Source organism: Protopterus annectens, chromosome 6.part0 (assembly GCF_019279795.1).
Source record: "Protopterus annectens isolate FY-2018-M chromosome 6.part0, PAN1.0, whole genome shotgun sequence".
NCBI lineage: Eukaryota > Metazoa > Chordata > Ceratodontiformes > Protopteridae > Protopterus > Protopterus annectens.
This window is the reverse complement of record NC_056737.1, coordinates 1,397,976,749-1,398,002,719: the sequence shown is the minus strand read 5'-3', so window position 1 is coordinate 1,398,002,719 and position 25,971 is coordinate 1,397,976,749. Positions and strand designations below refer to the sequence as shown.

At 37.7% G+C, this 25,971-nt stretch overlaps 1 protein-coding gene across 1 annotated transcript in view; it reads right to left on the bottom strand.

Moving 5' to 3' along the window:
* The window catches only part of ACMSD (aminocarboxymuconate semialdehyde decarboxylase), a 576,894-nt gene that overhangs the window by 364,998 nt on the left and 185,925 nt on the right, over window positions 1–25,971 (bottom strand). The window contains exon 5 of the mRNA XM_044073661.1: window positions 2,524–2,573. Within this exon, the coding sequence (XP_043929596.1) occupies window positions 2,524–2,573 (50 nt within the window). The remainder of the gene's footprint in view (window positions 1–2,523; window positions 2,574–25,971) is intronic.

The window sequence follows — 25,971 nt, the reverse complement described above, 5'->3', positions numbered from 1 at the left end:
ATGGCCCCAGTACTTACCATGAGACAGGACTGTCAAACTATGATTTTGATACTACATTTGCCTGATGATTAGAAATGAGAGTACATTTTTCAAAAGTTAAAAATACCACTAGCATGGGATAACTTAAGATGTTTCCTTTACAGAGGGACATGCTAAATAAACCATAGATACCTATTTTAATGCATTATTGCATAAAGGAGAGATTTCTAGTGACTGACAGATGTCAAAAGTGGAGATTGGACACAGTGGAAATTAACCATTTGATGAGACTGACATTTATTATTAATACATGTTTTGAAAAATGCTTGGTTCACATGTTGAAAATTTGCAACACATACACTAACCTTGTAAATCCTTTTCAACAAGGTTGTATGGAAGAAAATTCCACTTTGGCTAGTTTAACAGATGTTTGTTAGCTTGTAAATATGGGTTTGGATTAAGGTCTAACAGTTTTTGTAATTTATCTGGACTTGGACAAACCATTTGGCACTCATTCACAAATTGGTATCCTTAGTGTTCTTCAGACCTGTGGTACCAGGTCCTGCATTATTAAAGGAGCGTCTATCTAATCAATCACAAAGAGGGACTACTCAAGACTGCCACCCACAATGGGAAAAAGTCAGCTCAGGTGTCCCACAAGGGCCTATTTAGGAGTCCATTCTTTTTTTAGAATATTTTTGATAATATTCTGAACACAAGTACTTGCTGTATTAATAAATATGCAGGTGATATAAAAATTCATACTTTATGAGTAATAATTTATATCTTGCACACCTAAATAATTGTTTCAGTACTTTGACCACCTGGATAAATATACCTCAATTTAAGGCATAGTACCAGCAAATGTAAAATAACACGCATTGGAAAACCAACTTTGCATTTACAAATTGAACTGAACAGTCATACTGAAAGATTAGCACATTATTTTTAGTGTTCTAGGTACAATTATGCTTGGTTTGTCATTTAAACACAATACACAACAAGCACTATGTGAGGGCAGGAGACTGTGTCTCTTTGTGTGTCCCTGGGTTACTTAATGGTCTTTACAAAGCTCATTTAGGTCAACTTTGAAATACAATAGCTATTTTTGTGGCTACAGCAAATGTAACCTAGCTCTTTAGGAGAGTGTCCAAAAGAAATTTCCAAATTTATGCCTTTTTTACAGAGACCATGACTTTTCTACTAGATTAGAATTCTTGAAATTATACAGTATCATTTACAGGCATATAAGGAGTGAATTGTGCTTAACAAATAAGTCACTACGTAATAATAATATCATCACGTCCTTTTAGGTTTGGAGGTATACAATAATCAAAAGATGCACAGACATACAATACTAAAGTTTATCATGCCATCTTTTAGGGTTCAAGAAGAATTGCATTTCTGAATCTGATTATTCCCATAATCTATAACAAATTGGATAAAAAATGAACTTCTTCACAACTGGGCTGATGCCAGCTGTTAACAACTAAATGTTTTGGAGTCAGTGTTTCATGCAGGCCGCTAAGGCTAAAAACATGACACCAGTTTTATGATCCGATTTCATTCACTGCATTTCCAATTTCTGCCTCCAGATACATGGCCTGACCTTATTGACAAATTCCTACCCATCTTAATATTCTCCATTAATTTAAATATAAAGTTCTTCTTCAATGAATCATTTTATAAAAAACAAACAACACCCACTGTGTTGAATCTCTGACCATTCTACCCATTTCACAAAATCTACCAATATCCTCCACTGATACTTGATGGCTCATCCTTGAATTAGATCCATTTCCACTGGTGAATGTACATCTGCATTATTCAGAGAGATGGTCCTAAGCATGACAGGACTCTGGGTTCTCTTTCCTCTTGAGCTACAATGTTACCATAACATCTTGCATTGATACCAGAAGGACTTTCCCCTGTAGTGGTGTCTAGAATAACTTGGCTAGTTTCTGAGTCACCTTTAAAAAGATCTATCAGAAATCTTCTAATCTTGAGGATTTTCCTCTGTAATGTGACGCATCTTTCAAAACATAGCAATAAAATATATTCTTGTACTTCATTAGTTGTCTCTTCTAGTTTTTTTTTTTTTTTTTTTTTTAGTTTTAGTCATTTGTCTTTTCTGTCTTTCACTTTTTACATCTGTATACCTATAACTTAAATACCATGCTAGAAGAACATTTAATAGTGTTATGGTGTGTTTAGGCTACATTCTGTGCTGGGTCTGCATGATGTGAACTCAGTAGTAGAAAAAAATGCACTAAAGAGGAAATTTAGCTAGAAGGACCAGATTAGGTACGCATATAGGTCAAATCACAGTTGGATGTTAGGCATTTCTCTTTTGATATCACTCAACCATTGCATGACACCAGAAGACAGAAGGACAGTTTTTATTTCTCAAGTCTCTATACTACTTCTAAGGCCGCATCAGTGATGTCTTGATTCAATTTTCACTTTAGATGGTAACACTGTACTTTGAAAAGTACTGTCTTTTTATAAAAGCAGGTTACATTGTATATAAGAAGCAGAACTTACCCAGTAACTGAACATGACTGGAACAGTAGAAAGTGCTTGAACTGTTACACCTGTATAATGAGAAAAAATTCAAGAAGTATGTTAACGTATCGGATACCCTTCTAAGACATTAGATGCCAGAAAAAAAATGTTACAGGTAAAATAGATTTAAACAAAATGTCACAGAGTTACTGACTGGTGCTGAGAACACTTGCAATAATAATTTTAAAACCTCTTGGTGAGAAGGCCTATATGCATTTTTCTGTTTGTCTGCCTGTCTATCTATCTGAGTCTTGGTTTACTTGATCTGAAAGCTGCTTTACAAAGGCATTGTGTTAAATATATCAGTATATATATATATATATATATATATATATATATATATATATATATATATATATAAAATTCTGATTCTAAATATTCAAGTTTAAGAGACTGCTTAAAACTATGTAGTAATACAGATATGTGAAGGCTTAAAAGACATAACAAGAAATATGTAAGAACAAATACAAGTAAAAAAAGTACCTTTAAAATGCTTAACAATGAGGCTTTGAAAATCACCCATATAATACATTCCAATGGTGCAGATAATGACTTCTAGAGAATTCACACCATGACATCTGAGTTACCAGCAGCCCCTGTGTGGGTTGGGTGAGACAGAAGGGTATATAAGAAGTACTCTCAGACAGGGAGGGCCCATATCAGATTGGTCAGGATAAGTTAAGACTAGAACTTTCTCGATATTATGTGACTTCTAGTTTATGCTCTGAAGAACTTGTATAATTTGTTAGTAACATGAGGTTCTGGTTGTTAACGAGGCAATCAATTTTTGTGTGATTGTAGACAATCAAGTTCGTAGTGTGGGAATCCTAGTTATAGGATGGTATAGTAGTCTAGGTGTCAGGAAATCAGGTCTTCTAGAGATAAAAAATGCTTGATCTGGGAAATATTCATTTAGTGGAAGCATGCAGACTTTATAAAAGCTAAAATTTGTCCCTTGAGTGTCAGCCCTCTGTCAAAGATGCCAAAAGAATCATGCACCTTAGACACACATTCAATCTTGTCACCTCTATAGATAATACTGGGATTTAAAGACTGAGTATTCTAGTCCCCAGGAGTGGAATGCATAGCCTTGGGAGCTGGTTGGTTGTACTAAGCCTGAGTCAATTATTGATCATCCATTAGTAGATGTAGTCAAGGTCATTAGTAAGGCAACCCAGAGGAGACACAAGAATCACGAGTCGTATAAACCACTTTTTCCAGAACATTTATAATAAAAGAAAGGTTGATAATAGGGCAGCAACTGCTAGGACTGTCAAGCTATAAATAAAGTTTCTTCAGAATGGAGTAACTAAGGCCTTCTTGAGATAAAATGGAAAAAAAATACCTGACATCAAAGAAGACTGGAAGTTTTTGTGCAGAATAGGACCTAAGATCCTCATGCAAGATATAGAAAAGCCTGGTATGCATGTATCAGGACAGCAGGCTGTCCAGAGCATTTCTGAAATGAAGAAAACAAGATCGCAGCAATCATGCAGATCAAGGAGCGGGACTCTACAGTATCACTGAGCAGAAATAAGTAACAAACGCAAGAGCTGTGGGAATATAGCGTGACTCGTTAGCACAGAACAGCAGCTTGTGTGTTTGAAGGACGTTAAACTTCTGTAGGAGAAGATCGGCATGGTGATCAACAAGGGAATAATGGGAAAAATGTATGGTGAATCTGAAGGAGCCTGTGGTATGGCAGTATACTGCAAGGGGGCACGCTAAGATGGTAGAGAAGATTTGTTGGACTATTATCTAATAAAAAAAAGACAAGAAAAAGTAAGGATGTTGGGAAACATGAAGGATGAAGGGGTCATGAGCTCAGGGCAGGAGTAGGGAGGAGAAGGATTAAAAACAGAAGTAGGTCCATGATATCCTAAAGTGAGACTCAGGTGGACAAGAGAAAGGAAAGTATGACAGCAGGTGCCAAAGGCAAGAGTCAATGATTAGGACAGGAGCAGTGTTAGCAGGTAGGACAAATAATCATGATTACAGAAAACAATAAAAACATTAGACTGCAATGAACTCTATAAATTGCTCTACTAGTTATATATTGTAACAATTGTTAATGTCTGTTATGTACTTTGCAGATTATAAAGATTCTAGTTGTCTACTGATGTACTATGTTCTTCATCTGTAACTATGTTTGTAATTGTTAATTTCTATGTTGATCAAATTGTTAATTGCTATGCAAATCCAAGGTAACTACTGTCTGTATATTTTAACTGTGAAACTTTCCTCCCCAGGCCTCCGCTAAAAATGGACCTACGTCCAGTTGGACACTCCCGGTCAACAAATGCAAATAAATAAATAAATAAACAATAGAATTATTTATATAACAGAATTAATAAGTGCACTGATTCACTAGTAATGCTCATTGTGATCTCCAAAAGACTCTTAGTATATATAAAATATTATTGTTTTTACCATGATATTTTATCTGCAAATGTCCTCATATCTATCTGGGCAGTATTTGTTCATTAATGCTATATTTTCTTCCCAATAACTTCATTCTTAATAGGAGAGCAATGCATTTTTCATGTTAAAAGCCAAGTTTTTATTTGAATGCCATTTGATAGTAGCTAATATAATGCTGAACAATAAAGTTCCCACCAGTTACACATGCAGAGTACCACCTGTTATATCGAAATCCCTTGATACATTGCCTGTTAACTTCATTTTTTGTATTCTCCCATGCAGTCATTCATGTACCCACTTTGATACTCTGTTATTAGTATTTATAGCTACAATGATATCTGTAATACAATCATGAGGCACTATAACAACAGTTTTAGCTAGATCTAAGTACAGAGTGCAAACTTCTTCTTCTCTTTCGGCTATTCCCATTAGGGGTCGCCACAGCGGATCATCTATTTCCATTTCTTCCTGAGCTCTGCATATTGCTGTGTCACACCTGCCACCTGCATGTCCTCTCTCATCACATCCATATACCTTATGTTAGACCTTCCTCTTTTCCTCTTACCTGGCAGCTCCATCCTTAGCATCCTTTTCCCAATATACCCAGCATCCCTCCTCAGCACATGTCCAAACCAACGCAATCTTGCCTCTCTGACTTTGTCTCCAAACCGTCCAACCTGAGCTGACCCTTTAATATACCGATTCCTAATCCTGTCCACCCTTGTCACACCCAGTGCAAATCTTAACATCTTTAACTCTGCCACTTCCAGCTCTGACTCCTGCCTTTTTGTCAGTGCCACCGTCTCCAACCCATACAACATCTTGTAGGCCTTCCCATTCACTCTTACTGGTACCTGTCTGTCACAAATCACTCCTGACACTCTTCTCCACCCATTTCACCCTGCCTGTACTCTCTTCTTCACCTCTCTTCCACACTCAGCATTACTCTGAACTGTTGATCCCAAGTACTTAAACTCGTCCACCTTCGCCACCTCTAGTCCTTGCATCCTCACCATTCCTCTATCCTCCCTCTCATTCACACACATACATTCTGTCTTAGTCCTGCTGACCTTCATTCCTCTCCTCTCTAGAGCATATCTCCACCTCTCTAGGGTCTTCACAACCTGGTCCCTACTCTCACTACTGATCACAATGTCATCTGCAAACATCATAGTCCATGGGGCTTCCTGTCTGATCTCGTCTGTTAACCTGTCCATCACCATTGCAAATAAGAAAGGGCTCAGAGCTGAAGAAGTGCTCAAAGTGCGAACTGATGATACTTTATATATGCCTGCTGGTAAAGACCGCAGCCAGGTTTAGAAAGTGAGACCTTGTTTTGAAAAATACGTACTGTTCTTAGTCTTACAATAATCACAGGCTGAGCCTGTAATTTGTCACTGTTTGATCAGTGTTCTTTTCAGTAAACACATTTAAATAAATACACAAAAATAAATAACTAAATAGTTAAACAACAAGTTTTCTTTTTGTTAATGCTGTGATTAGATTACATTGTCTGCACTTTATTGATTACAGCATTGTGTCACTTGTGTGTAAAGTTGTTATTGCAGTCTGTTTCCATGTTCTGAGGATAATCATATATTGAACATATCTGTTGAATTGTAGTTGCCAGATATTCATCTATTTTTTTTTTTACTTCCTGTGGAATACTCTTCCTATATTATCTGCATTTGAACCTCTGCATTTTACTTTGGTGGGTTTGTTTAGAACCATAACTATTTTACATGTAAACCAGCTCGAATAAAATAAAAACCTTGCTAAAATGATCCTTGACTAAACTAACTCTGAATGGAAAATTATTTCTTTGTCTTCATTTTGGCTAACAGGAGCACAGACCAAGGGGAAATAATGATCACATTTTCACCTATCCTAAGTGGAGGAGTCAAATACTCTAGCAACAGAAATAGGAACTGAAAATCCTTCTGCACAAATAAGAATGATTGATAACTAATGCTACCAGAAAATTAAAGTGTGATTAGATTTACAGTATGAGTTGCAATGATGAACACTGCAGAAATCCTTAATCATATATCTTTCTTTGATGCAATATGTAATCAGTAATTTAGGCCTGCTTATTATAGCAGGAATAAAAATCAGATCTGCTTTAAAAATGGGTAACGGCAATGTATTCCCTAGAATATGTCTTGATTCTTGTAATAGGTGATTTATTGCTGCACTCATAATATAGTTATACAGTCTTTACCTTCTGAGTATGGAAGTTAAACTGATTGAAAATATTTCTGGTGTATCTGTAAAGGTTTCTCTGAATTCACTTAAAATACTTCTGGCATCCTTGGTAGCAAAGCTATAAAAAGCTCTGCAATTATCTTTAACAAATTTTTTTTCTAAATAAATGGCATATGAACACAGCTTTATTCTCATTATTTATTCATTATTTTAACTGTCTATGTGATCTGGTCCAAAGAAGAAGCTAAAAAACAGTAGATCAATCAGATTCATCCCAAATAAAGAGGTTACAAAGTGGGCACTTCATGACCAAAGGCTCCTTAGTACAGGTCTAGTGGAATATTGTGAGTGGAGGATCTTAAGTGCAGAAGACTGCAAAGAACTTTATTCCTTGCACAACATTTTATATGTTAGTATGTTTTGGGAAAAATTAAATTCCTTTTTCTGTTGGGAAGGAATACAGCTTTCTTAAGTGAAATACAAATATGTTCAGTACAGATATGATGGACATAAACAACTGAAACTTTGTAACTAAGTTATTTAGTTTTCAGTAGACACCCTTTGCTTTTATAATTATGGTGAATATAAAACGATACTTTGCTAGATTTTTCTTGAAGTTGTAACATTGCCTCCATTTGTGGAAGCTTGTCATTTTTAATTCCACCATACTGGTTTGTATTTCCTCCTCCAGTATATTTTGTTTCTAACAGGACTTTTTTATTAATGCATTCATACAATGCATCATACAGTGAACCAGTATACTGTATTTTGATACCCTTTTCCTTTTGAGTAACTTGTTTTATTTAAATTTAAACGAATATTGCTTTTTACTGCACCTGTGTATCACTTTTGTATTGTAGTTTGCTTGCAAAGTTTTGTAACATCAGCCTGTCACTTTTAAATTGATGACCTATGCTTGTGACACATATGCCTGTGCTTGTTTTTTGTAACACTTTAAATTGCTTTACTGCATTTACTAGTCCTGTGGCTTCCATGCCTGCATCTATGTGATTTTTTTGCACATGCTGGGACTGTTGCACTATTGAATTGTTGTACTGCGTTTTGCAGTCTCGTGGCACATTGCTTATATCCTACACTGTGTCTGCCTTATCATATCACTTTTCAGTTGCAGTAGTACTGCATTTACTAGTCATGTGGCACCTCTGCTTGTATTCTGTATCATCTTTGCACCTTCTATCACTATGTGTTACTGTGCTCCCTAGTTCTTTTACACTGTGCCTATATTCATGTTGTTGAATTTCATCACTTTTAAATTGTAGCAGTGGACTTGTGGCACCTGTGTCTATAATCTGAGCTGTCTTTGCCTGTCCTGGCACGTTGAATTGCTTTTAAATTTTAGTACTATGTTTGCTAGTCTTGTGACATCTCATGCCTATATCCTACATCTTCCTGCCTCATCATACTGTGTGTATTGCACTGTGTTTGCTAGCCTTGGAGTCTCTGTCCATATATCTTACATATTTCTGCTTATAGGTTCATATGTTCATAGGTATTTACTAGGCTAATGAGCAGAAGGGTCTTTTTAGGCCTAGGCATGCATCCCATATCTCTCACAAGTTCTGATACCCTTGATAAGTGTAAGCAGGGGCTTGAGAAGTGAAACATTTACAAGCAGAGGGCTACTAGATGAACCATTTACAGGCAGCCTGTATCCATTAGAGACACTGGTGCCAGATCATGGCTGAACTTCCTTTTCCCTATCCAATTGTCCAAGTTACACTTGAATTGGGTTAAGGAGGAACTCTGCTTCATATGGATGGGGAGCCTTCACCAGAGAAGGAGTAGTCTCTGGGATACATACCTGTCTCTCCAGCAGGTCCTATTTATATCACAGGCAAAGTTTAAGACTTTATAACGGGTAATTCTGGTGCTGTTTGTTTTTTAGATAAGCAGAAGGTCCATCAAAGTGGGTTTTGATAATACCTTGTATGTCAGGCATAGATCTCCCCTCAATAGCCTGTAGAAAACAGAATACAGGGATAGGGCCTTGAGGCAGTCTGCATAGGACATGTTACTTACACCCTGTATTCTTTCAGTGAGGAACCTCTATGGATGTTCTAATTGTTGGATATGCCTGGTTAGGTACATACCAAAGGGGGTATTGTACTCAATGATAGGTCTGATGAATGCTGAACACAGTGGAACAATGACTTCCTTGGACCTAGATGCCATACCTTTGTTTATAAGTTGCATAACATATAATGATTTCCTCACTACTGTAGACATGTGATGGCCAAAGGCTAGATTATTGTCAATGTATGTCCCCAAATCCCAGACTACTGGGTCAACTCTTAGGTATGTGTTGTCAATATGATAGTTACCAGGGGCGGATGATTTCCTGAAGGATACTATATGCATTTCTTGTCATTTAGTTTTAGTCCATGGCTCTGGCACCAGTTGTTTGTCTATGTCAGCCCTTCTTGGATAAGCATTGTGTCAGTGGATGATTCAATGGCAGCTCCTAAGTTGCAATCATCGGCAAATTTAGTCAGGCAGGGGCCATTGACATTGGCCTTGACTTTAGAGAAGTAACTGCCAAAAAGGAGTAGTCCCCGTACTGATCCCTGAGGGACTCCACTTATTACTGGCCTCTTTGTAGAGGTGGACTTCCCAGTTCTAACTTCCTGGGTACTGCCATACTGTGTATATAGTTAGTATATGGCTCTGCCTTATCGCACTGTGTGTATTAGACCATACAGCCTTTCTGGGTACTGTCATACTGTGTATATAGTTAGTACATGGTTGTGCCTTATCGCACTGTGTGTATTAGACCATACAGCCCTCCTGGGTACTGCCATACTGTGTATATAGTTAGTACATGGTTGTGCCTTATCACACTGTGTGTATTAGACCATACAGCCTTCCTGGGTACTGCCATACTGTGTATATAGTTAGTACATGGTTGTGCCTTATCGCACTGTGTGTATTAGACCATACAGCCCTCCTGGGTACTGCCATACTGTGTATATAGTTAGTACATGGTTGTGCCTTATCGCACTGTGTGTATTAGACCATACAGCCCTCCTGGGTACTGCCATACTGTGTATATAGTTAGTACATGGTTGTGCCTTATCACACTGTGTGTATTAGACCATACAGCCCTCCTGGGTACTGCCATACTGTGTATATAGTTAGTACATGGTTGTGCCTTATCACACTGTGTGTATTAGACCATACAGCTAACATCATAGTACATGTATAGTATCTGGTTTTGTCTTATCACAATAGTGTTTGATTTTCTACCTCATTAGCGGCACCCATATATAGACTCATTTGCAATATCTGTTAATATACTATTAAACTATACAGCTAACTTTGTTTCTGTCCATATAGTATCCAAACTATTATTGCTATGTATCACTTGGCATAGTACCATGAACAATTATTAATGAACCGCCTCCCCCATCAAATCGGTTCAAATTTCCTGAAACCATGAGACCACAGTCTGTGCTTAACTAGCATTAGGTGCATTGAGGCAGTGCGGCAACTGCCTCATGTTCACTGAAGACTCATTGCTGCTAACTAACACTATGTCTACACCTGACAGGTATAGGTGCCTATTTAAACTGGATATAGATCTCTCATGCCATTCATTTGGCAGAGCTCACCATTTCCCTAGGTCACCACAGCTCAGCACTGAGACTAGGCCCACAAAAGCCGAGGTACTAACTAAATTCCTTTCTAAGCCTCCTAGGCAAGGCAGCAAGATGCTTAAACCTCAGCAACATACTCACATCTCACCACTAAACTTACAACACTCCCAGTTAATACAGCACTCACAATAACACCTCTTGGTACCACTGCAAACAAGGCTGACTTAAGCTATATTCCTAGCCCCTTGAGGATGACTAAGTACACTGATTGCCGCATATGATAATGTCCTAGTTATAGCTAGCTTTACACAGAAATTTACTACATTTTCACTCCAAAATGCCTTTTTGGGCAGAGTCAGTCTTCCATAGCTGCCTATCAACATGACACTGCTCAATTGTAGATGTTTTAACAACAAAATGCCTGCTGGTGAGGCTTTCCTGGCCCATGAATACAAGCCATTTATATAATAATTACAGAAACTTTGTCCCAGTGCGATGAGAGCATCCTTTCTTTACTGTGCTTTGTTGTATGTCACTTGTTCAGACTCCTGGTGAGGAAGGATAGCTGGATAACCACTGGGGCATATTCATATCCATTCACAGTCTCATCATCTTGTGACTAATCCAACAGAATAATCATCTAAGAATTCTCCATATCCTAGTATCTATAAGGAAGTCCAGTTATTTATCATTGCTAACTATAGAAGTCCTTCCATTTTTCATATAGCCCATGTCATCTACCTAAATGAGTTTGGATTCTTAACTGTTGAAACTATTTCATTCATTCTGTGAAATTTCAACTGCCCTTCTACAAACTAGGAAACATGCACAACAGATAACAAATAAGCACAGAGGTTCCCAGACATCATTCATGCTAACTCTTTAAACCAGACAGTACCTTCCTTTATTAGGGGCAAAAATCTGCTTGGCCTTGTTCTTATAAATATAGTGTCACTACGCTACATACCTGTAGTTGTCCCATCACTGGCCAAATCAAACAACTGTGCTGTACTTTTGCTGAGAAGAACCTTGCCTAAGACACTCTCTATCCTACTATCTTCAGGAATTTCTTGATGACCAATTTTCTAGCACTCTGTGATGATGTAAGGATATTTTAAAGCTCTCAACCCTAGGGAGCACATATATACATCTGCTTTTACAACTGATTTCTAATCTCCCAACTAAATTCCTGCATCAAGACATCTATCCCCATCTGCTACAAATACTGAGCAAAATTTAGAGTCAAGCCCCTGTGGTAGAACTCAGTATCAACAAACTTTGTAAAAAAGGAAGAGTGTGCTGGCCTGAAGAATTAAACATAAACTATGCTATGCTAGAAGTGACTTCAGAAAAGTAATTAAATTACTCACTTATAAGATGAAAACCTGCAAGGCCAATTACAAATGAAATACTTTTACCTCATCCAAAGATAACCACAAAGTCTTGCTAACTATATCAGGATTTTTAGGAACAGTATCAGCACCACGCTAATCTTCAAAGGTACCAGAAGACATCACCATCATACTAGTGGATAAATTTAGTCCAAACTCCTCCCTCTGCCCCTTCCTGTACCTCCCCTCACTCCATTCAGTCCATACTATTACCTATAATTACCCCTGAATAAGTCTTAAAAGCCATCTCCAAAACCAAAACTACTATCTCCATGTGTTCTAGCAACACAGCAGGCTAGCTCATTGTTAGAACACTGCTTCATCATTTCCCATTTAAATCTATTAAGTCATCATTTCAATGCTAGGTATGTGCCCAAGCACTGGAGGACAGCAATTGTAGAACCCCCCAAGAAAGTGCTAACATAAGTGTAGCTAGGGAACGGTGAAGGGGGCAACTGTCCCAGGCACAAAGTGTTACGGGGCATGATCAGCCACCTGAGACAGATCCTAAGAATAGATTTGTTTGTTTCTTTTTTGACTAAAATTGAGCACTGTTGCGCTCCGCACATGGTATAAGCTGCAGCAACTGCTTGTTACATTTCTAGCAGCAGTTTGCAACAGTTTAAAACAGACAGCATTTCTTTCTTTTCTTTTCTGTTTTTTTTTGTTAAACTAAAACCTGAGTGCTGTAGACCTATGCGAAATGTATAGAGTATAGCAAGCAATTTAATATAATTTAAAAGAAAAAAAATTGTTTCTTTTCTTTTTATTTTTTTGTTTTCCTCAATTAAAATCTGATGAAGGCAAGTTGGGAGCAGAGCAGAAAGACCCCAGCTACCTGATTGCAGACTGCATTTTTGTGGTCTTTTATTTAAGAGCTGAGGCAGAAGGGATGGGACATGTATCTGTCTGGCCACCTGGCTAGTGCGCCAGTGCAATGAGTAGCCCTTTTTTTTTTTTTTTTTACATAGAGTAGCCCCAGGCACTACTAAAGCTAGCTACGCCTCTCCCCCGTCCATCCTAACCTTTCAAACATTTATAAAACAGGCAGCACCACCGATCCCTGTTCTAGGGATTTAAATTTATTTATTGACATTTGTTTACTGGAATATTCCACTGGGCCATTACGAGCCCATTTTCAGTGGAGGCCCGGGGAGAAAAGCTCCATAAACATAGAAAATACAACAGAAAATTAACAATATGAAAATTCACACAAAAATACAAAAATAGAAAATCAATTAGTTAAAGCAGAGAGTGAAATTACATAGTAGGTACAATTAAAAGCAAAATTACAATTACAGAATAGGTAATAAAAATTGTAAAAGATTCTGTTGCAAGTGTAGTTAACTAGTGTATGGACAATTTATAGATTGTGTAAACTGAAATATGAATAAATACAACAGAAAAATAGATGTCAGGTTATAGAAAAGGAAGGCACAGTACAAGTACAGATCCAGTTAACAGATTCAGGTGTTCCTGCAAAGAAGCTTTGAAAAAAGAATGAAAGTGTATGGTTGTAATTAGTAATGGAAGGGCATTCCAGGCTCTGGCTATCACACAAGGGTAATATTAACAAAACATATTTGTGGGATAGGTACCTCTCTAAAAGTATCCCTTACCCATGGAATAAACTCCTACGCAATATCAAAGTCACTCTCTAACTCTCTTTCATTCCATCTAGGAAGTTGGCGTGGGATCCATTAATCAGAATCATGTCAATAAATTGCCACTGATTTTACTGAAAGCAAAAACTCCAAAACATTTTCACTTAATGCACTTTTGTTGAAACTCAGAGTAAATCTTTTTTTCTTACTTTGAGGATGTACAACAATGGACAAAAGGAAATTGTCAGCTATCAGCAAAAGTGATTTTGGTGAAGCATTTTTGTTGAAATGGCAGTTGCCTAAACTGCTAGTAATTAATTGACATGCTCCCCTAAATTCATACTTTGTTTAGCTCCTTAGTCCCCTATGGATTGAAGGAGCAAATATTGGAATTGCAGTGGCTAGGCTTGCATTGGTCTAGTCAAATGATAGCCTAGTATATACCTAAGAACATATGAACTTAATCCAAGGCAGGGACATGGGTTACTCGGGGACATTCTTATATCTCAGGGATTTTACTCATATTTGGTGTAGCTACATCACTAACATGAAGCCTGAGGGATCAAATCTGTGAGGCAGGTATGGAGAAGTAAATTCTGACAATGACCTAGATTTAATTAACAACCCAGGAGCTAGGAATGCCAGTTGAAGAGGAGGTGGGTAGTGAGAGGTCAAAACTAACTTGGCCATCCTGGGAGAGGGATGTCAACTTGTCCTACCACAACGCGGATACCTAGCAGAGGCTGGGCATGGCAGCATGTTGGTGTATTGGCTGGTAACATGCATTTGCTAGACATTGCTGTCACAGCTGAGCAATATATGCATGTGTGGAAGTATGCATCTTACTGCATCCAGCATTTTGGGATTCTGACACATCCAGACTAAATGAAAAAAAAAAAAAATACCTGTTCTCTCCACAAACAACACTTATGTGAATAGGACAACAATGGAGTTCCCTGGCCTGAGAACAATTAGGGCCCGGCCCAAAACTTGGATGGCCTTGATCCGGATGTAGGGCAAAGCCAAATCCTCAGGTCATTGGGATGAGGGTAGTCATGACTCATGGCAGAGGTGCGGGGTAAAGGAAAATGGTGAGGAAGATATACCCTTTAGGGCTGCCCAGTGTCAGCCATCTGGTTGACTATCAGAAAAAGAGTGTTCAAGACAGGTCACCAGTGGCCAGTGTAGTCAAAGCTACAGGATGTGATGCCTTTCACCTCCATATGCCTATTGTGTGACTTTGAAAATGTGAATTAGCCACACAGCGCTCCTGGGGTTCCCCTAAAAAGGCACACTTTGTCCAATGGGCTTATTTAAAAAAGTGGTAAGCATTTATACAAAATCTGTAAGAATGAGTGAGTAAATTTGAAAGTAATTCTAACAGCAGTCAGGGGTTATTTGCAGTACTTTTATTATGTAACATATATAATATATGATATTAAATAAATTCTGTATAGAAATGTTTAGACTGGTATTTTAAAAAGATGACTATATTTCTCCACTGAAGAAGTGCATATTGTATAATCCTGCAATGCATTTGATTTGCTACAAAATGTTCTGATTTCTGTTCTTCTTGTGTAAAATGTACTGTTTCTTTGATATAATGATATTGAAACTACTCTTTTTTCGGGATGTGTTTTTGCATCTGGAATGACCCTGAAATTAGTCCATTTGGATAAGTGCTTTAGCAGGTTAACATATCTAAATAAATAAAATAAATAATTTTGGACTATGCTGTAGAGCATGGAAACAATTTGGACAGTACCCTTACTGTGAAAGGTGTACTTTGAATACATTTTAAGCATTATAGTTTAACACTTTTGAGTAAATACATTAATGACCCCACACCTCCTGACATGAATTACTTGTACTATATATTAAAATGACTTAACATGTTCAGTATATAAATGTATTACATTCACTATTTTCAATATTAAAAAGTTTATTACCATTAGGATAGCATTGCGGAGTAGGAACTCAATCCAGATGTAGCTCCTTCACACATTGAAGATGAGTTGTTTGTAAATATGTTGTGCAAGACATTTTAGCATTTTCTGTAAGTGCACATTTCAGAATCTGTTTCAGTCTCTGTACAGTTTGTTTAACCTTTATATGAAATGTTGCATAAACGGTCTGTCAACTGCCATGCTGAAACTGAACAGGTCTCTCAACCTGAAAACATTGTCAGGCTGAAGCTGTGTATCATTAGTTGCAGTATTTGACTGAACATAAAATCTAATTAATTTTTCTAATGTTCTTAAATTTAGTAATCTATCCATGTATAATCAGATTTAGGTAGGGGAAGTGAAACGAAATGAAATGGAGAAACAATGGAGTTTTGTAAAACATGGAAAACTTCATGAGTTATTTTAAAATGCTTCCCTTAATTTTGCCACAGTCATCTGTTTTTACATGCTTTTTACAAAAGATGGAGTTGAGTTGCTTTGTTTTCGATAGTTAAAATATCATCGTTTTTGGCATTTACGTATGTGTAGCTGCATTTTTTATGTTTTTTACAGTGGATATAACAAGATGTTACTGAGTGAATGAAATTAAGTAAAATGCACAAGAGAATAAAATAGACAAATAGACTTCTTGTTCATTTGAGTTACCTTATTGCATAAATGTTTTGAGTTTGGGTAGATGGCTTGTCACATTTTATTTTAAGTGCGTTTGGCAATTTGTGCTAATGTTAGCAAGAATGTTAGAAGACAACAGCCATTTGTAAGCATTTACTCCCCAGTGGTTATTTGAAGCAATATGACACAGCTTTTTGTCTGTTAGGGGTACTAATGGGAAGACTTTCTGAGCAATGAGCGGTTTGCTCTTAGATATATTTTCTCATGCTGTTGCCCATTGCTAATTATACTATAGCTTTTTCTAATTAAGTCACGGTCTCCTTTTCTGAATGACTGCCATACTAATTAGGGTTGCTACCTTTTCAGATGCCCAAAGTGGGACATTCTTATGTAAATGTAAGACTTTGAAGGGCAAACCATAGCTGCAACTAGAGCAAGGAAATAAACTTCACATTTTTGCCAAAATCAAAGCTCATTCGTGTAGAATTTGAGTTGTTCGTATTATTTCATGTAGCATTAACATATTTCAAATATAAAATAATTGTTTTATTTAACTATTACAGGTAACACAGGAATGTTTTTGCCCTAAATTTTCAGGACATTCACTATTTGTTATGTTTTTTTTTTTTAGCAGGACACAACTGCCCAAATAGGGACTGTCCTGTGTAAAGATGGACAGGTGGCGATCCTACTGCTAATGCATTCCACTGGGAAGTTACCCCCTATACACATGTCCATTATAATATTTAGTCCACTAATGGTGTATTATAAAAAGGAGTCATTTAAAATAAGTTGCTGGTGAGTTATTTGCACACACACATATGCACACACGAACACATAAGTACACGCATGCATACATACATACACCGATTCACACACAGGCAGACATAATTAATAATGCTGATAACATTCTATTCTGTGCTGCATGTGAAAGTTTTAATTGACAATCTCTTGTTTATATACAGAATCATAAAAGATGCAGACCAGAAATGAGTAGCGTGTGGTGCATAGGTCCATTTGCTATACAACTGTCACAAACTATTTTTCCTTTACTTGGACAAATACATCTGAGATAGACAGCATGTGTGGAGCCAGTTATAAGGCCTATTAGAAACACTATTAGGTACTCTGGATTAAGAAAAAATGTCATGGTGCCAAGATAGTTATTTATGCCCAGAAGGTCAGTGTACCAGTAATCATATATGAGCAATGCTATAAGATCTGGTAGAACAACTATCAAGAAAACAGATCAAAGATAAGAAGAAATCAAGGCAGTTAACATTTACACCTAAAATGTCTTTGTGTCAGGACATGGTTATGAGCCCTGCAAGATATTGACTATATTTTTTCATGTAAACCTATTTAAACTGTACAGACACAGGAATCCCTGTCCCATTTTGTTAAGCTTCCCTCAGACATTAAAATCCTAGTCTAAACCAAGCAGGCGATATGTTTTATTTACACTCACAGACCTTCAGCACTTAAAAACATTTTGACAAAGAAACAAATGCTATCTTCCATGGAGGGTGTCATTTGTTTTCACCAAAGTACAGAGGAGTGGACATTTCTGCATGCCTGCCTGCTACAGTCACCCCCCCTAAGCTGCATTATTTCATATATTCATATTATCTCCACCTATCCCTAATCAGCAAATTGGAAATTTTTGATGACTTATCCTAACTCTGACCTCTTATAACTAAAAGCAAGGGTTTTTCTTCTCCTTTAGTCTGTCAATTTTATAATGTTCTTTTGCACCAGTTATAAGGTCCTCGAAATCCTACTGTCATATCCCAACACAAGAATGCTCTTTATTCTGCAGGCTAGTAAAAGAGTACTTAACAGACCCACCTCAGGAAATAACGCTCACTGTCTTCCTAAAATAATTCTGTGTATCATTAAATATAAGGCTTCATAAGTCAGTTTATGATATAAATAGAAGTACTGTAATAACTGTACCGAGTGCCTTTTTCTTTTTCAGCTTTAAAGAGAGATCCGCCCATCTCAAGTTCATCAAATGAAAACATGACTTTGCAAAACCACAAGGAATCATTCTGAAAAGATGTATCAGGGCTCAGACTCCTTCATTTAAATGAACTTAGCTTATGTAATTATATATGTACCTCTATTTCATAGCTGGGGTAGCTGAACGTATTTGCAGCATAACAGCCATGAAAGAAATATATCTCAAGCCACATATATTAGAAAATGATGTCCTTCCTTCAGGATATAGCATTCCTCATAGTGATAGAATATAGTATAAGATGATAAGAGGAGAAGCAGTTATTCAATGCAAGTCCTATCAGAAGTCACAATCATATCCTTAGTATTTGTGATACACTAAGGATTAACCTGTTCAAATCCTTGACTCCTAGATGTATTTATGTATCACCCAATGGGTGCCCTAATAGTTGTTGAGGTGAAATTGCTAGAGTGTCAGTAGCACAAAGAAAAAAAAAAGATGAAAGGTTTAACATTGCACACTGTTTTCCATGAGAAATTATTGCCAGTGTGTGCCAAGTGCACACCAGCAATGATTCACTTCTTTTAGGAGCATTCTCCCTTCTTTGACTTGGTCTGACAGTGGAATTTGTATATATAGCTTAGCTTTTCTGTCTTGCTTCACAGGAATCCCCAGTAGTGTGCTCACATTCTCCTCAGCAAAAGTTTCATCCTGTGTCTTGGCCAACCTCCAATCAACCCAAGACTGTCTCGTTGCCCTGCACTGTGAGACCCTGCGTCGGTGGAACACTAAAGTGCTTTAAGCTACACTAGTTCCCCTCAGCAAAAGTTTAATCCTGTGTCTTAACCAACCTCCAATCAACCCAAGGCTGTCTTGTTGTCATTCACTGTGAGACCCTGCATCGGTGGAAAGCTACTACTGGTCCGCCCCCATTTTTCTCTTCCTATTGTACTCCTAGGTCAAGTACTTTAGACTACTTTCTCTTGAAAAAAATGTACCTATGTACCTGTAGCCCATACGCCAATTGTTTTTCCCTGTAGAAGTGGTGGTCCTTTTCACCACACTGTACTAGATTAGTAGCATAAGATTTGTAGTTATTAGGAAGATACTGCACTACACTGACCTGGAATTGACTTAGCTTGGTTTTCCTGTTTTCTTTTTAGCAGTTGGCCTAGTCCAGGTTTTCTGACTCACAAGCTTGTATTACTTTGTGTCTACCCCCTCCCCCACCTTGAACCTGCACACCTTTCTCCCACTCCTGCTTAATTACAGAGGTATCAAAAACCTGATGTAGAAACGCACCATCTTTTGACTTAGCTTTTCTGCCTTGCTTCATAGGAATCCACAGTAGTGTGTTCGCATGTAAGTACTACCTGGTATTGTTTTTGTTTGCGATTCTTATTGCTATTTTTGTAACGTTCACCCTAAAGGGATCCTGCAGTGCTTCTGTAACCACTTTGCCTCCCCAAGAACTAACTTTAAACATGTATGTACCCTATTGTAAAATAAAAATATATCCTATGTCTACCACTGTTGTATATTAACTCTGCGTGCATTCGCTAGCAGTCTACCATGGATTTTATCTCCCTTTACTCTCCCAGGCTCTTTCCCCCTCCTCTGAGTGCTCTTAGCTTACCATTGTACTTACTCCTTTAGGCCACCAGGTGGCATGGTTCAACCACTACCTATCTTTTAATACAAGCCAAAAGTACTGTAACTGTTCTATTAATTTACCACTGCCCTGTTTTAGTCATATTAATATTTACTATATTCCACTAAACTGCTACTGCCCTGTTTTCAGCTCCTATCCTCTGTCAACCCTCTGCATCCTTCTAATTTCACACACACACAGTGCCTTATGACAGTGCCTCCTTACCTGTGAGCTAGTTCGCAGCTTCACTGATAACTTTTCACTGGCTTTCTTCCTTCTCCTTGGCTATAACCGCTCTGCTTGCCCTGCAGGCTCACTCTGCTCCCCTACCCTGTCCCCAATTTCCACCTGCCCCCACTACTCCTACTTTTATTTCAACCATTCCCCACCCACTCAAGACAACCATCCAGTCAAAGCCTTCCCCTTTTTACCCCTCCTCCTTTCACCCACAGTCAACCAACCAGTCAGTCTTTCCCTCTTTACCCCTTCTCCTTTCATCCACAGTCAACCATCCAATCAAAGCGGTCCCCTCTTTACCCCTCCTCCTTTCACCCACAGTAATTAAATACATCACTAATCAAATACATCACTCTTTCACTGCCCCCTCTCACCCCACAGCTCTTCTCTCCAACTACAAATCCTCCCGTATTAAACTACTATTGTTTTCCAACCACGCTTTCTTTACTGTTCCCAACACTCCGAACCCCCATCCCCCTCCTACTACTCCTAACAACTTTATACCGTGCCATTACATTCTTTCTTCTTAACATCAGTATTATGATCTATACATAAAAGTCTCTTAAGATTCTTACTACTACTATAGATAAATCTAGGGAATTCCCCTACGATGTCCAATGTGATAGAGTCCACTGTAAGAACATGACAATTCTTTTTAATTATATTGACTATGTTTCTATTATCATTTGTATATCTGGTAGTAAAGACTATATTGCTATTCCTATTGTATCTATTGTGGTAGCTTCCAGTCCTCGGTACCTTCTTCTCCATCTTGTTAGTATCCATAAAGACAGTTTCTTTTATTCTATCAAGCAAGGGTCTATTATATCCCCTTTCCAAAAATAGACTTTCCATATAATCTATCTGTTCATTTAGCTCTGTAGCATCTCTAGAAATTCTCTTAAGTCTATAAAATTGACTCTTAATAATATTAGGAAAAACAAATCTAGGATGCATACTTCTGAAATGTAATAAAGCGTTTTTCCAACATGGCTTTCAATATAGACCAGTGGACAAAAAACCTTGTACATCTTTTGAAATAACTATATCCAAAAAAATCTATCTTCATAGTTGAATGCAGCATAATAAATTTCAAAAAATCTGTTGTGGATTCTAAATATCTAACAAAATCATGCAAGGTAATAGTATCCCATATCAATAGGATATCGTCCACAAACCATCTATATAGAAGCACATGTGAATAGTAATTACTATTAAACAAAAACGCTGTCTCCCAAAAGTATAAACTTTCCGAAACCCTCCTCCAACATACACAGCTTCGTAACTTTGCAAAAAACAAATCTTCAAAGACAAAATATCCCACTACACTAAGCTCCAGCCCAACCATCCCCAAAACCCTAGGCTTTTTTGGAACTCCATAAACTCACTCCTCAACCCAGGCTCCAAAAATAACCCCAGTCCGGACCCAAGTAAATCTGACCACGAATTAGCCTCACTATTCAACTCTTTCTTTATAGAGTCAATATCCGATCTAATGAAAACTTTTCCCAGCAATGACCCATCTCGCCTACATTCGACAAAATCTAAGTCCCCAAATAATTTCCCCCTATATTTCAGTTTAACATAAAAGGATTCCTATCCAAACTTAAACCCTATTCCAATGCACCTGACAACATCCCTTTTCCTTTCTCAAGTCTGCTGCCGATGGTATAGCTGTCCCAATTAGTATCCTACTTAATAGATCCATAACGGAATCCTAATTCCCTAAACTCTGGTGCTCTGCCTTTATTCTTCCTCTCAACAAGGGAGGCAAAAACACTAACACATCAAACTTCTTCCCTATAGCTCTTCTCTCTCCAATCTCCAAAATCCAAGAAAAAATGCATCCACCTCCAACTTATGCCTTTTCTGACTAAAAAACAACTTCTTACCCCTACCCCACATGGCTTCTGACCAGGACATAGCACCATAACAGCTCTACTCTCATTCTTAGAAACTGTCACTCAAGCCCGAGATTGTGGGAACTTAGTATCCACAGTGGTCCTAGATCTGTCTAAAGCATTCGATACTGTTTCCCATAAGCACCTTCTAAGTCACCTCTTAAACCTAAATCTCTCCCAAAACACTATTTCCTGGTGCTCAAGCTATCTGTCAGATAGATCTCAGGCTGTGAAATGGAAAAAAGGCACCTCACCTTTCTTACGCACCCCTGCCAGAGTAACACAAGGGTCCATCTTCGGAACAATGCTTTTTAATATCTTTATCAATAACTTTCACTCTGCTATTTCTAATGCCAAAGTCATCCAATATGCATATGACTCTACACTTGTCTGCTCTGCCTCTAACCTCCCTGAATTCCTATCTAAAACTCAGACTGCCTTCTCAACTACTGAGATCTGGATGCACCAAATTCACCTTTCTCTCAGTGCTAACAAATCTAAAATAGTACTATTCACATCCTCAAAATCTTTCTCTTTTGATAAAAATTCCTTCCAAGTCCTTAGCCAAAACAACTCTCCGATCGAAGTTGTTCCCTTTGCGAAACTACTCTATGTAACTATAGACAAACACCTCAAGTTCGACATCCATATTCAGCAAAATATAAAAAAACCCCACCAAAAACTAGGTAAGCTATACAGGAACAACCACTTCCTCTCTACATCTACCAGGCAGACTCTGGCCTCCTCTTACCTCCTTCCCTCTCTTCTGTACGGTGCCCCGCTACTAACTAACCTATCCTCTTCCATCACTTCCAAACTTGAAAGCTGTTATAACAAAATTTCTAAATTTGCCACCAAAGCCAAACATTCCACTCATCACTGTGTTACCCTCCAATCCATCAACTGGTTAGAATTCACAAATTACCTGGACTTCCTCCAGCTCACTACAGCACATAGACTAATATTTAATCCAACCAAATGCCCTGCTCTAACTAACATCCTTCCCCCATACACACCAAATAGAACTCTCAGATCTGAACACCAAAACTTAATTACTGTCCATAAACCTAAATGCCCTGCTGGACAACTTCTCCTCTCCTTCTCCTTAGGTAAGAAATGAAACTCTCGCCCTTTCACACTAAGGACAATGTCAAACATAAACAACTATAGAGTGAACTGGCACCTCACCTGTGTGCTCTGTTCAATCACAGCCTCACCTCAGGCTTTGTCATTCTGAATGTCCATGACTTGTTTCAAATATCAAAAATCACATATCAAATAATACAAAGCATGAGTAATATTGCCCAAGTCATGGACATTCAGAATTGCCAGTTAGCTGAAACAGCTGATGTTCATAAGGATCATTTGCATATATCCCATGTGCCTCTGACACTAGAGGTTTGGGAGGTCACTCAATGGAAGTTCTAGCTTTGTTGGAGTTTTCATTTTGTTTTACTGATTGGTTTTTAGACCTTCTTACTTATTGTTTTAATAATCAACATCTGGAATTTCTGCATTTTCATGATTTTTAATTGATAATGGCAGGGGGACTAATGTCTTTTTAGGTCCCAAACATGACATCTGCAGATTTCTGAGTGTTAATGGAAAGTTTGTCATTACATATTTATTTCCACACTGTACTGAAGTCATTTTGTAGGAAAATATTTAATTGTGTAGAGGATTTGTGTGCCCTCTCATTCAACAAATTGCCTGCATATAGAACACATTCTGAGTTGGGGAGACAGAGGCAGATCACTAACTAACAGTGAGAATAGCTATGGCCACAGCACTAACCATTGTGATACTACATTTGAGGTTGTACCAATGCCAGAGAGTGTATTCTTTCATTGTACACTAAAAGCCTTGTCAGAAAGATAGGAGTTAAGACACAACAGCCTTTCTGAATAAAAAAATATATACTGTTTAGTTTTTCTAGAAGCATGCTGTGAGTCACATTTAAATGCATGTTTGAGGTCTAAAACATAGCACCCTTTTCCAAGTTATAATATATTCGATCTGTGAAGTCCTAGACTGTTGTGATTGTGCTATACTTGGGTCTAAAACCATGCTGTATATCAGAATGTAGATAGCATATTTGTTGATGTGTTCCAGAATTTGTTTGTGAGCCAGTTTTTTAAGAATTTTACTAATGGGCAAGTATTTGCAACAGGCCTATAATCATATGCAGATTTCGGGTGAGAAACTTTGGGAATTTGTATAATATTGAATGCTTAAAACTAGGAGGAATGATTTTTGCATTTAATACTATATTAAATATATGTGTAAAGGGTCCTGATAAAACAGATTATTCAACATGCAAGTTTAGGGGGTAGGTAGTCAAAATGTGGGTTACAGTTGTAGCATACACCACTAAGTAAGGTTTCAAGTGTTGATTTACTGACTGCTCTTAAAGAAAAAGAACAAGTGGATATGCTAGACATTAATACAGGGGTATGGTGGATGTTAGTGGGTCAGTGTTAAATAATTTGTCACTTGTTACTAGTGGAGTAGAAATGAAACCCTTTAGCTCATTTAGATTACCCATCGTTTGAAAATATTTGCTCAGTGCTTTAATAAATACCTTATTGGCACTCAGTTGTTTTATAGTGTGCCAAAATAGTTTGTCAATTGCTCAACTATTGTTTTTGGCACTACCTAATGTAGGAAACCTTGGCAATATTAGTAGCTCTACTTGTCACTTTTTTCGATACCTGAATAAATAAATTTATCTTGGTCATCAGTACTTGCTTGATGACCCCTCTCCCTACTTTTTCTTTTTTGTTGATTTTGCTTGAGTTCTCTGATAACTCTTTACCCAAGATACAGCTCAGTCTGAATGCGTAAAGCTTGATTTCTGGGGAAGTAGAAAAGTGTAAAAAGTCATAAGGGCCATTGTAGGGGTGTTGTCTGACTGAGGGATGGACTGAGGTTTAATCTGTTTGTTGCGGGTTTGATATAACAATTTCATGTGCTATACTAGATACATTTATAGATAACAGATGGCAGAGATCACTAAGGAAAGGGAGGTGATATGGGCTGCAATTTGTTTGGGAGGTATTTTAAAAAAAAAGTCAGTAACTAAACTTTTGACATTGCTACGCCAGTTCTATTTACTGTAGCTGTCATCTGAGTCCAATTACTGAGCTGCAGAAATCTGTTAATAGTGGACTTATTTGGGCCTTCCCAACTAACATTGAAGTCTTCCAGTATTACTAGTCTATTATACCTAGTTTGGGTCAACAGTGTTATTAGGGAGTCTTATTTGTACATCAAACCTTTTCCCAGTGTATAGTCTCTCCCTGCCCCTGAAAGTCAGGTTTATTTTGCTTACTTCCCCCAAGTTTTGTAATGTGAGCTCTGAGAGCTGTGCCTCGTTGTAATGTGCTTATTGTCTTCCTCTTTATTCCTTCCAAGAAAAGTCTGGTAACCATGGCTTACATTCTGGGCTTATGGTTACCAGCCTTCTCTTCTCCTGAGATAAACGCTTTGAGTATATTTTGACAGCTCTGCTTGAATTCAGAGTAGATGCTACTGCTTAGCTCCTTTTCTTGAAGCAGACACATCACCAGGATCTGGTGGTGCTGCGGACACTGCCTGTATTCCTCCCTTCTTCCTTACCCATATACTTGTTTTCACATCTGGCTCTATGTAATTGCATGTATACAAGGTACTACACAATACAAATAATTTCCTAGCAAAACATTTACTAAGGTATAATCAAATACTACTGACTACTTGTCTTTCTGTTCCATTTTCAAGTCCAAATCAACCCTGGCCAATAACACCTGAAAACGTGATGCTCTCCTGGCCCTAATTATAGTTAACTGTTTAGACAAGTAATGGTAAGATAAGTACTGGTCCTGT